The sequence below is a fragment of the Phoxinus phoxinus genome, assembly GCF_949152265.1.
Source record: "Phoxinus phoxinus genome assembly, chromosome: 6".
Lineage (NCBI taxonomy): Eukaryota > Metazoa > Chordata > Actinopteri > Cypriniformes > Leuciscidae > Phoxinus > Phoxinus phoxinus.
In genome coordinates, this window is record NC_136881.1 from 3203194 (window position 1) to 3216899 (window position 13706).

General features: G+C 38.8%; 1 protein-coding gene across 4 annotated transcripts in view; it reads left to right on the forward strand.

Annotated features, from left to right (window-relative positions):
* The window catches only part of farp1 (FERM, RhoGEF (ARHGEF) and pleckstrin domain protein 1 (chondrocyte-derived)), a 90878-nt gene that overhangs the window by 52673 nt on the left and 24499 nt on the right, over positions 1-13706 (forward strand). Inside the window, exons 6-14 of one of the 4 annotated variants that reach the window (XM_079614810.1) lie at positions 2332-2429; positions 3628-3742; positions 4191-4338; positions 4521-4616; positions 5146-5312; positions 6369-6437; positions 7293-7368; positions 8283-8505; positions 12937-13118. In XM_079614810.1, coding sequence (XP_079470936.1) covers positions 2332-2429; positions 3628-3742; positions 4191-4338; positions 4521-4616; positions 5146-5312; positions 6369-6437; positions 7293-7368; positions 8283-8505; positions 12937-13118 — 1174 coding nt within the window. The remainder of the gene's footprint in view (positions 1-2331; positions 2430-3627; positions 3743-4190; positions 4339-4520; positions 4617-5145; positions 5313-6368; positions 6438-7292; positions 7369-8282; positions 8506-12936; positions 13119-13706) is intronic. The other 3 variants (XM_079614811.1, XM_079614812.1, XM_079614813.1) reach the window with 3 other exon arrangements.

Below are 13706 nucleotides of genomic sequence, written 5' to 3' on the forward strand. Positions count from 1 at the left end.
TTATTAACCCTATTCAACCTTTTACTGTAAGTTAACCTTAAACTGAAATTTAAGTTGAATTACTGAAATAAATTATCTTTTGCACGATATTTAAATTTTTCCAGTTTCCAGTGTGTTCGCGCGCGCATATATATATATATATATATATATAATATATATATATATATAATATATACACGTGTGTGTGTGTGTGTGTGTACTTTTAAAGAATATAATGTCAAGACCTGTTTTGGGTGATGAGTATGATACAATATGAGACTTATTTTTATAAATGTCATAAATTATGCATGAATTCAAGTCATTAATCTTTTTTTTTTTTTTTAGATAAAATGTATCATACCGTGAGTCACTTAGTGTGTTGTCTTATGATAAATGATAAATATTGCAGGCCATTCTCAGTTTGCATTTCAGTAAATAAATGTTCAGTACATGAATGTTGGAGGCATTTATCCAGTTTGGTTGTAATGTGGCCTCAATCGCTCGATATATAAATATAATTGACCTGCTGTAGAGAATTGAATGTCTGTTAAATCAGGCACGGCCTGTAATGTCCCGAACTGATGACTTATTTATGGCCAAACTGCATGTTAATATTCTGCGGCTGATTGTGTCGACACGCTCTCGCCTGACAAGCGTAATGAATTTTACAACACTTTCATGCAGCCTTCACAGACAGAATGACTTGTGGCACATTTCCCTGCTGGCTATAGAAAGTCAGGCATCAGTCGAGAGAACCGTCCGTGGCGTGAGAGAGAGTGTGAGGCTGAATGAGCGCTGTGTGTTCGGTTCTCCCAGGATTCCTGGAGTCTCTGTGGATCGACTCGCTGCTCTGGCCCGACCCTCGGTAGCTGTTGGCAACACAGACAGAGCTTTTTATTTTCCTGAGATTATGTTTCCGCCAAACCTGAAAGCTTCGTCCAAGGACATTTATGCCTTTGCAAAACACTTCAAGCTGTAAAAATCAGTTTTGATGGATTACGTAAACATAGCTGATATCATACTAGAATATTTTGGAAATCAGTTTGAAGAACTAGTGGTTGATTTGAAAACTGAAGATTATGTTTTTATTTGATAAGTTTTATAAGTTTTTGATAGATTGAGTAAGGTGTTTTTGAAGAATTTTTTATTATTTATATTTCTATGTATAGTTATTATACATGCTGTCAAATCGATTAATCGCTATTAATCTTATCTAATATTGTTTGTGAATATATAATATATGTGTGTGTGTACAGTATGAATACATGCATGCATGCACGCACGCACACACACACACACACACACATTTACAAACTTTTATGTTAGATGCAATTACTCGCGATTAATTGATTTGACAGCATTAAATACAACATAATTAAAAAAAATTAAATATATAATATATGTGTGTGTGTACAGTATGAATACATGCATGCATACACACACACTCGAGTACTCACTCACTCACTCACTCACTCACACACACACACATTTACAAACCTTTATGTTAGATGCGATTACTCGCGATTAATCAATTTGACAGCACTAAATATAACATAATTAAAAAATAATTGTAAATATATAATACAGTATATGTGTGTGTGTACAGTATAAATACATACATACATACATGCATGCTCGCACACAAACACACACACACACACACACACACACACACACACACACACACACACTTACAAACTTTTATGTTAGATGTGATGACTCACGATTAATCGATTTGACAGCACTAAATATAACATAATTAAAATAAAAAAACATATACTTTATGTTAAAGTAATAGTTACTTTAAGTAAAATATTGTCAAGGCAAGTACAAAAATATGGAGTATGGTCCGACTGGACCTGCAGAAAACACCCTCACTGTTGAGCCGAGTCCTGTTCTGAATAATGATAATGACTGTGTTGTGGTTCAGTAAATGTGTTTGGCAGCAGCACAATAACAGATGGACACACTGAGAGAGAGACACGCTGCCAAACTCAATTAGAACGTCTCTTTATAGTTCACGGCTGCACTTAGCGTCACGAGAAGATGCTATTAAAGCATGACTGAAGTGAGGCTAACCTTCAGACACAAGGACTTCTCTGATCGGGTTCATGAAAAAACAGAGATTAATGATTTAAAAAGTTAGATTAAATTAAAAATGTATGCTCTTACCTAAAATACCTTGTTACCTTGATAACTTCCCAATTCGATTATGTAATTGTTGCATGCATTAACTTGCCTGTAATTCAGTCAATAAGTGTCACTGACATCTTTACATTGATTTCCCGTCTGTCATCCTGATCCAGTGTCTTTGCTAATGAGGTGTAATGATGTCCTTCTCTCCGTCCACAGGTATCTTTTCGCCCTGCAGATCAAGCATGACCTGGCTTGTGGACGTTTGACCTGTAATGAGAGCAGCGCCGCCCTGCTGGTGGCTCATATAGTGCAGTGTAAGACACACAAGACCTTTTGGCAGCACTAAGGGTGTAAAGATTCAATTTGATTATGATGCTTTACGGAATACGATGTGTGGTTTAAATTGTGCATCAAGTTAATTAGAAAGCTAGATTTGATCGATAGTTGACTAAAAATAGGTCAGTAATTGTATTTTGAAAAAGAAATAAATGCATACTTCATTGCATACTATTATAGTAATTATATTATAGTAATAGATGCATTGGAGTTTCATTATTGGGTCGATATGGTCGTCTTGCACTTTCATCGGATTCAATTTGAGGATTTTGGCACGATCCATATAGTCAAACGTGATCATAGACATTCACACAGGGAGCTGAAAATAGGTCAAAAATAGTGTTTAGGACAATGCACAATACATTGGGTATTATTACAATATTATCATATAATATTAAATCTCTACCATAACCAGTATGTTTTTTTAAGTGCATTAGTCTGGTCTTAGACTTTGCATTGTCAAGCTGAATCTCTGATGGTTTATGTAAATGACAGCGCTGTCATCGGTGGACGGATCAGATTTTGTTTTGTAGTCGCTCATGCAAAACCATGTTCCGATCATGTCAAACAAGCTTCGCTCGCACATCACATGATCACAGACTGGTCAGTTGCTATGGGAACCACAGTTGAGCATAAATAAGGACTAGAGTAGCAATCAAGAGGCTGACCAGTGGTACAAAAACCCACACATTTAAACCAATTATTTAAAAAAAGAAAGAAAGAAAAAAGCATAAATAAATGTAAAGCTCATATAATAGCATTGAATTTATTACAATTAAATATTAAAATAATTTAAAATATTAAAATTCATTTTAAATTAACCTTTTTTGAACTTTTTTAAAAACTAAACTGTTATATATACGCCGGCATTACCATTGTATATATTGTATATAACATTGCATATATATGTATGTATATATATATATATATTGGTATGCATGAAGCCATACATCCATCCATCAATACAGACATGCATGCACAAATACATACATATATGCATATGTGTGTGTATATTTATTACACACACACACACACACACACACACACACACACACACACACACACACACACACACACACACACACACACACGTGTATGTACAGTATATATGTATGCATTTGTGTGTCATATATAAAAAGATGCATATTAAAATCGTCTCTGTTGCTATGGTTACAGCTGAGATTGGAGACTTTGACGAGGTACAGTGTAAACAACATCTACTCAACAACAAGTACATTCCAGAGCAGGACACGTTGATCGACAAGATCGTTGAATACCATCGGAAACACGTGTGAGTGTGAAGTCAAGACTCAAAGTGAAGTCAAACCACTTTTATTTGGTTTGAAGGATGTTTAATGCAATAAGGTCCATCTGTAAGCAAAGCTAACATCAGCATTAAATGACCAGTGTGCTGTTTATTGCCACTTATGAAGGAAATTCTTATTTAGCAAAATCCCTTCATATTTAGTTCTTTGCTGATTAAACAGACATTCAGGGAGTCGGTAATTGTGTACAATTTGTGGATTGCTTTGACATTTAAAGTTCAACCCACGTTTAATTCAGGAGGTGCAGTATACGTGATATTTATCAGTGAGCAGCTTTCTTCAGCAATTATAAGAAATTATAAACGTTCTGTTCCTGGAGCGTTGAGATCGTAATTAAGCTTATTTATCTGTCAAACTAACTTGTTTTAGCAAAAAAAAAGAGGTCTAATTTTGTACAATTTAACCATTTCACAGCGGCCAGACTCCGGCTGAATCAGACTACCAGCTTTTGGAGATTGCACGAAGACTTGAGATGTACGGCGTGCGTCTTCACCCCGCTAAAGACCGAGAGGGAACGAGCCTCAGCCTCGCCGTGGCTCATTCTGGTGTGCTGGTTTTTCAAGTAAGTTGTCTAAATAAATAAATAAGCATACTATTTAAAGTTTCACCCATTGTCGAGTACTGAGGATTACCCTGGAGCAAAGATCTCAAGCTAACTCATTTCTGCTTTTATTGAAGCTTTCTTGTTGTCTTAAATTCTCACTGAATGCACTTTTATATCTTTTTTTCATATGACTTCTAAAGGGACACACCAAAATAAATGCTTTCAACTGGTCTAAAGTCCGCAAGCTGAGTTTCAAGAGGAAGCGCTTTCTCATAAAACTACGACCTGACTTAAATGTAAGTGCTCTCGCTTTTATAGTTGGATTATTTGGTAACACTTTACAATAAGGTTCATTAATAGTTAATGTATTAACTAACATGAACTAACCATGAGCAATACATTTGTTACTGTATTTGTTAATCTTTGTTAACGTTAGTTAATAGAAATACAGCTGTTCATTGTTAGTTCATGTTAGTTCACAGTGCATGAACTAATGTGCACAAGATTTTAATAAAGTATTAGTAAATGTTGAAATTAACATTAACAAAGATTAATAAATGCTGTATACGTGCAATTCATTATTAGTTCATGTTAACTAATGTAGTTAACTAATGTTTACTAACAAACCTTATTGTAGAGTGTTACCGATTCTTTTATAGCAGTATCTGAATGTCTCAACTCAAAGCTATGTCTTTACCGGAGTCATGGATTCATAATCAATAACTTTTGGTACTTGCATAAATCATTCTCTGTCCATTTGCCCTCTAATATATAGTTTTACTTTAGGACAAATAAGACACAATGTCCCGTCTCTGTTCTCTGTAGCAGAGTAGCTGTCAGGATACTCTGGAGTTCATGATGGGAAGCAGGGACTGCTGCAAGGTGTTTTGGAAGATTTGTGTGGAGTACCATGCCTTTTTCCGGCTGTACGAAGAACCCAAACCCAAGCCCAAACCGGTTTTGTTCACCAGAGGTTCCTCCTTCAGGTTCAGGTAACAAATAGTGCAGCTACATTTACTCAAAAGGTGTCTCATGAGCAGGACTCTGAACCGGTTCAAGGTACGAAAACGAAAACCGGGAAACTAACAAAATTTTAGCAAAACAAAAACGAAAACAAAATCAATTTGAATCGTTCTGAAGAAAGCAGAATTTTTTTTTTTAAATGACTATTAACCGGTTACCAACGTTGTTTTATCGTTCTCTTTAATATTTTAATTTGCCATTGACCAATCATGAATTTAGTAGTTCAGCATGTGACGTTGACGCTGACGCATTAAGCGTGAGTGAAATGCCCAGTCATCGGCAGATCTCTTCGGCACGATAAGATTTGTCACCCACAGTAGGCTACCCATCCAATGTTCAGAGGTATGTTAAAGTTAAAACATCGTCACGTGTGTTTACGGGATCTTTACGGGATGTGTGTGAACGCACTCACAGATCCCGTAAAATCACTGGCAGTGTGAATGAACCAAAATCAAACGATCCTGGGACACATTATCCTTGAATTTTCCGGAATCTCTGTGTGAAAAGGGATATGCAGATCACCTCATCATCAGAAATTAACTTTACCGTTAAGGTACATTTCAGAGACTTATACCATGGTCTTGGTGAATACTCGATTCTGATTGGCTGCAGGGTGTCCATTAAAAAGTGATGTAGGACACCTAGTAAAGGAGTTCTAAAACCGTTAGATTTCGAATGTAAAACTAATTAAAATATAATGTTTTAAAAATGTGTTATTTGGCAAGTGAACATGGTATAAGCGGGTTAATGCCCTTCGAGGTGTCCATTGTCAGGTATTAATGGATAACGGCGAGGCGTGAACCGTCTGATGCGCAGCGGAGGCATTAACTCTTACATATATTAACCTCGTCGGGCATTAACCCTTACATATTTTACCTCTGTAACTTCTTTAGCATTTATCCTGCATGGATTTATTTGCTGAACAATAGAGCCCAAGAAGGTCTCAGTTCTTTCCAGATGGTTAATGTTTTGACATTACTTTGTTTTTTAACCCATCTGTCATTTGTCATGTTTTGTCTCATCAGTGGCCGCACACAAAGGCAGGTGATTGATTATGTAAAGGACTCAGAATTCAAAAAGGTTCCTTTTGAAAGGTGAGATTTCTCTGTTGACCTTTGTCTAAATGTCACTACCTTTCTGCTGCATTTCATTTCTCTCCAGTAGTCAACATACCAATGAGAAAGAGTGAAAGACAAAGTATGAGTGCAGTTATCTATTTCCCAAGAACCTTTTATTGAGATAAATCAAATTACGCATTCATAAACAACACGCCTCATTTACAGTACACATATTTTTTTCAATATGATTTATCCAAATTCCATTCAAATCTCCATTTAGCATTTTTACCAGGTGGACAAGCTAAAACATTTTTTCAAACAATATTTCATAGAGACTTGAGGAATGCTTCTTTTGACTAGTAACCATTAAGCAACCCAGAACGACCTAGCAACCATCTACACACGCTCTAAAAATCATCTACAGCATCCTAGAAACCACCTGGCAACACCCTAGTACCCACTTAGCAATGCCTTAGCAACCACCCACATCATGCAGCATCAAGTTTTTTTAGCACTAGATGAAAAATCAGTAGTTGTTGTCTTGCAACCATTAAGCAACCCAGAACGACCTAGCAACCATCTACACACGCTCTAAAAATCATCTACAGCATCCTAGAAACCACCTGGCAACACCCTAGTACCCACTTAGCAATGCCTTAGCAACCACCCACATCATGCAGCATCAAGTTTTTTTAGCACTAGATGAAAAATCTAGTAGTTGTTGTCTTGCAGTATCATTGTAGTCAATGCGCAGTAGTCAAGGCCTTTTTATTATCGTACAGTAATCCAATCAGCCAACATCCATGAAGTAGCGGAGAGGATATAGGGCCACAGTTTTAAACCTAGTGAGGAATAACTCCTTGCTGATTGTTTCCAATCTTCCATCCTCAGAAAACATAGTAAAATCCAGTCCAACAGTGATCGTTCTCCATTCCCACCCAGGCTGTGTGCTGAGGGTCAAGTAGAGGTGAGTGTAATCTAGCTTAGTATACAAACACAGTATGAATGCGTTAAAATAACCCATATTATGTCAGCATCAAAATCAACCCCAATTACTTTCATAACTCTTTCCCCGCCGGTGTTTTTGATTTAGATTTTTTTATAATTTTCACACAAAAAAGGTTTTATGGCCCCCATAATATGAAAAGCTGAACATGCAATGTATCAAAAGAAAGAACAGACCCTCTTCTTTTAAACACAAAATGCTTTATTCTAGCTTCATGCATTCTTTTATTTACTCAACTTGAATTTGGGTAAGTTTCATAAAAAAGCAACATTTTGAGAAAAAAAAAAAAAAATGAAAATCACGTTTTTGTCAAAGACTACGTCTGGATCGGGTTCAGAACAAAGATTAAAACACAGATGGAGTAGCTCAAGTCCATCAACACCCCTAAAGCTTCACAGTCCTAAAGCTCGTCCTGGGACAACCCTTCAGTCGGTAACATTAGGAAGTTTTGATTTATATGCTGTTTAATGTTGATGATCTCGTTATTTTACATATGCATATGCTTACATATGCTATCGCTTGTTTCTGCTTCTTCTTGACATATCTTTTGATCTGGAGATTCAAAACTCTTTCAGAATTTGCCTAATAGCGCCTCCTAACGCACAACAGTGAAAACACAGAAAGCCGGAAAATTACATCAATGGGGGGGAAAGAGTTGATGCACGTTAATGATCTTATTCATAATTGCATGTTTTTCCAAAGTAGATGTCTTAATAAATGTTCAACCAAATTGTCTGCCTGTTGTAACTTGGTCCGCTTCCATTCTGGTATAGAATGTCTAAATTAAATGACTTGCATGTTTACTTGTTGACTTTTTGTCAGTTTATGCCTCTCATCCTGTTCCTTCTCAAATCTTTGCGTTGTACATGTTGCAGAGGAATGCCAGTGCTTCAGGACACCAGGCGGACTCACCTCTTGGGCGCACCAAAGTGACTGTTGAAAACCCGTCTCTCCAGCGCTACACTGGAAGCCTAACCTCACAGACCAACGGATGCCGAAACGGGACCCATGATGAGGCAGATGCTCGATTAAAGCCATCCCCATCCAAGCAGCAGGCTGAGCATCTGAGCACAGGTCTAGCATCGCATGCTGCCAAGGGTAGCAGCTCCTCGATACCTTACATCGACTGCAGTGACATAGATAGCGAATATGATGTGGTCAAAGGCCTAGTCACCAGGTCTTACTCCCACACACATGACAATGATGAGGTTGAGCCAACTGGCTGTAGAACTAACAAGAGTAATGGTTATGGAAACGGTCAGCACAATGGACTAGGGGCAAGCAAGTCTAGATTTAGGGAGTCTCCTTTGACCACCCATCGGTTGGGGAAGAGTTCAGACACCTTCAGTGGTAGTCAATTGTCTAATGGGTCGTTTTGTGGTAACGGATCACCACGCGCTCTACCCCTGAGCAGTACCTTGGTGGATGAGTTGTTTCAAGGTATGGATAGACGTGGTCTGGTCTCACCTTCCAGTCGCATTGTTGGTTCCCGAAGTGCAAACTGTAGCCCGGTGTTGAGCAGTTTTTACAAAACCAACACCCTGAACCATCCAGAGCAGATCGGCTATAGTGGTCATCGGCGTTGGGATGACAGTAGCCATTACCTTACCAATGGCCGACCTGGGAGCGAGGCTCAACATTACGGGAGCTACTCCCCAATTGTCAATCGATCCCCACACTTGCAGAAACTCCACAACGGCATGCGCAACCGTTCCGACACTGACCCCATGATTCTGAGCCAGTTAAGTTCAACCCCGGCCAATGAACCGCGCTCAGTGGTCTCGAGGGCTGAACGTATGGCCGCCCTAGAGCGGCGTGTTGCTGCTAATGGGTTTGGAGCACCTAGCCAAGCTCGATCCAGCAATGTCCAGCGACTCTATGGAAGCCGGCTGAGTGCTAATGACCACAGTGGCCCAGTTCATATGATCGATGGTTCCACTAGTAGTGGAACAGAGTCTAGTGATTCAGAGTCAGATGCAGGCAGCAACTCATACGGTCAGCCCCTAGTCTACGGAAACCCTGGGGCAGGCAATTCCTCCCCTATGCCCCGAAGCAAGTTCTCCTTGGGCAGTCTCCAACTTGAGGACGAGGGCCAAGAGGGAGAAGATGGCTACGGTTATCCCATCAATGATGAGGATGGGGCGCAATGCTTTAACTGCTAGAGACGATGAAGTGTGTCTGGTTGAGGGTTGACTATACACCCATTTTGCCACTACAGGTGCATTGTGTAGTTTCTGTGCCGCTAGTGGGCATAGGATGGCCTGAAATAGCATTAACCAATTGGGGCATGGCTATCTGTTTGGCAGATACAGGCAGTGTTTGGTAATTACATTTAGTGGCACTAGTTAAGCAAATAATACACATTTCAAGATCAATAAGATTAGCGATGATGGTATTTTTTGATGAGGGTTTAGGAAAGAAGACTGTGTTCTGCCTAAAGGAAATGCTTTAATATTTCAAATATGCACAATTCATAACTATTACTCTTTGAAGATTAACTTCAGATTGATGAAGAATTGAAGGTCCTACTGCAAAGTGCCATGTCTGTAAATGTAGAGAATGAAAGCTGATTAGAACTGCTAAAAAAAAACTTACCCATATTACCGCTAACCAGTTGATTAGTCATTGAGTTTTGCCAAAAGTTTAATATTGTGAAATATTTCTACTTTGTCAGTCTTGTAGAATGAAAGAATTACAAAAATACTGAAAGATGCCATACCTTTACTTAATCTGTAAATACGTCTCTGTTGGCCATAGCTATAGCTTACAGAAGCTAATATCAATATGTAAAATCACTATTGTGTGGCTTTGACTGTCACAGCTAGGCTAGCTGGTTTACAGCTGAAACTTCAATATTCATATGGATAACTTGTGTAAAAACTTGAACTAAGTTTGTAAAGTCAAATAAATAGATCATACTGCTTGGGGGGTGTATGGTATATTAGATAAACTAAGAGATTGTGTAGACGAGACGTAAACAGTTACGTCTTCTTGCTAGCTTTGTTATTGTTTCTTTGTTTCTTTTTTTTTAGAACTAGTAGAAGCTCCAAGTTCTTTACCTTTGTACTTGGGGTGCCGATCTGGTGGCATTGTCATGTTTGCTTGCCTATTTCCCAGCATGCATCACTCCTTAAAAAAAAAACGACATTGTAAAGATCTCATATTATTTTGTTTTGCTTTGCTGCTTAATTTCTTTTTGCCTAAACAAACTGCTGTATCTCTGGCACGCCTCATCAATGTCATCTGTCTGCGGTGCGTTTGCAATGCTTGATGTTCACTCGGTTTCTGAGTATATTAACCTGTGCTCAGGTTGCATTGCTTTTAAGACTTCTCTTGCCCAATGTCAGCACTGTTCGACCAGCATGTATCTCTGGAATGCCTCACCTTGTCTTTTTCCCTCTCTCCTGGAAGCATGTCAACCTGTCCTTGTCTCCAGCATTTTACCGCCCTGTCCTGTTGTAAAAGACTTGGCATTGACACGGGACCCTTAAAATGCAGTGGTCTTTTGAAGTGGAGATGGATGTAGGTGAGATTTGGACAGAGAAACTTGTTTTGAGGCTCAGCATGTGAAGTCTGAAAAGATTAGGAAGGTTTCCAAGAGCTATCCTTCAACTTATGTTCAATAGACCTTTATCCGGACATTTTTGCACTTTCTCTCTCTCTCTCTCTCTCTCGGTTTTAGCTTTAGCCTTCTGATGCATTAGGGAAAACATTTGCTCTCACATACTAGTATTAGTATAAGTTTCACAATTTTGTCTTAGAATTATATATTGATTTATAAATATAATGTTTTCTTATTTTTCAAATGCAAACTTTTCCTGTTTTTTTGTTTGAGAAGTATTCTTTACTTTTGCATGGCAATCTTATGTCAGTGAAAAGTTTTCGAAAGTGTCTGTGAAGCCATTTGCAGGACCACTGCATTTTTTGGGCCCGTTACATGAAAAGAAAGCATTGACTACAGTATATTTATTGGAAAGCGTTAGTTTTGGCCACTGTTGAACATACGGTATGAATGTATATAGTCTTCACTCTCCCAGCGTTTCCAATGATCTGTAATTTATCATTGTCAGTGACCAAAGTAGCATTTCTGGCTTTTTGCAAGTTACACTAAAATGTGATTTAACCTTCTTTTAGGTTTTATCAGAGTACCGTAGTAGTATTGAATGATTAACTCTTTTTCAACCTGTGATTCCTCCTGATTTTTTCAGTATGCAATGTACGTTGCTGAGGTATACGAAAAGTTCCAGATATAATTGTGTGATATATTGTAACTGTACTTAAAAAAAAAAAAACTCATAATTAACAATGCTATCTCTCTGGCACATATGCAAAACAATTAACCATAAGTGTATGTGTTTACAAACCGTCTGACGTAGACTGTACAATAACTAATAACCAGGTAAGCAATGGAAAGTTCACAGCTGTTAGCCTTTTAACTCTTCCTCTTTGTTGCAATCCTGTAGCACTTATTAATGGACTTTCTAAAGTTGCAAGGTTGTTCATTTTCTCGATGCCTCTTCACAGGTTCTGTATGATTGATGTCTGTTGGTTTTTTTACTATTCCAATCCCCTTTCATTACTCTTCCCTTGTCTTATTCATTTCTGGAACACTTTAACATTGTAAATGAATGTGTATTGGTAGCAATAAAACTTGGTACTTGTGAAGCGGGACTCCAGATGTTTACATTTCAATGCCTGACGGTCCCCCGTAGATGTTAGCGCCCCCCTCGTGTGTCTTGTCTTGTGGTAGAGTAGCCGTAGTCGTTCTAGTTGTGTGTTTTGCATGTGTGCGTGCCACCATGAGGCCTTTGTCACCAGATTTGCAGATTTCCTCAATAATGGCTGCGCTGTGGACACTCGGTGCATTTGAAATGTCCCGGTTCGCATGTCGCATCCCATTCGTGCCAAGGCATGGGACACGAAACGTTGTTGGGCAAGTATGTGAATGTACTTGTGTAGTGAATGTAGTGGTCTGAAGATAAACCATGTTCCCCTCCCCATCACCCATGGAGTGTGTTATGTGTCTCGGCAGTGTCCTCAGGCGGAAATCCCAGACTGGGATAGTGTGACTCACTCATGTCTGGTTCCCGATGTGGCGCTGTCAGCCGTAGTCCATTTCTAAACACAATGTGTTGTGCAGCTTCACCCCTTGGCAATGATCTGGATAAATCCAGAATCTTTCCTAGTAGTGTTAAGGATTAAAATGTCAAAACTACCCTGCAGAAAAGACCAGCTTAATCTGGCATGACTTTGCAAGCTGGTTGGACCATCATAGCCATGCAGTTTACTGGTAAAATTAAGATCAATTCGCTCTAGTCTTTTTGATAAAATGGTTGACCAAGAAGTCTTGCTAGTGGAGAATCCTAGTGGTCTAAATGCTTGCTTGGCTTCTTTTTCAGCAGGGTAGTTTTACCCAACATTTACATGTTGTACCGATTGCATTTACTAAGTCTTACTAATCCATTGTTATTTGATTACCAAGTCTGTATTGCTTCGAGGCTTTAGCATGACCTGCCTGTTCTCCTGTAGGTCCTGTTTCCAGGAGCCCTCAGCACAACGAGTCTCCGGTAAACGTGATGTTAAACGGCCAGAAACAGAGTCTCAGTCTCGGCCAGAGTCCAGATGGACGTCAGCCTTCTCCTCTCACCAGCCCCTTACTGACCGACGCCGGCTTCGTTCGCACAGACGACGAGGACGAGGTTCGGAGGAAGGTTTGTCTTTTGGGGAGGGGGATAGTGTTTGAGATTAGCACCATGTGCTAGTCAAAACTGACTCTGGTGGGTCGCTTTGGTTTAAGTCAAATTGTTGACAGTTGTAAGAAGGATATTCTGGTCCTCGCTGATGATAGTATAGCGATCCCAGCAAGCAATTTTGCGCTTAAAAGACGTCTAATAGCCCTCCAAACACAGCCCAGAGGGCTAGGCTAAAACGAGGCAAAATTTGGGCGGTCATTGGGCGGAAAATCTAAACCATCACCCAAGAATAGACTAGTCATCAATTAGATAACAAAGAAATGAAATAAGTGAAGAAATGAAACCAAACACCTTGTAATCACTGTTTACTTTGCTTACATGATGGAATATCATATATCTCGCAAGTTATTTTGGCAAAATCAAAATGTAACCAAATTTAACCCCTTAAGCGGCACCCCCCTTTTTTTAATAATAAAAAAATGAAAATACACATTCCGAACTTAAATGGTTGTTATTCAAGAATGCTTTGAAATATATATGTAAGATTGGTCTTGTTTTAATGAATAAATTAAGAAAGTTAAACAGAAAAAAAGTTATAGAAGTTTG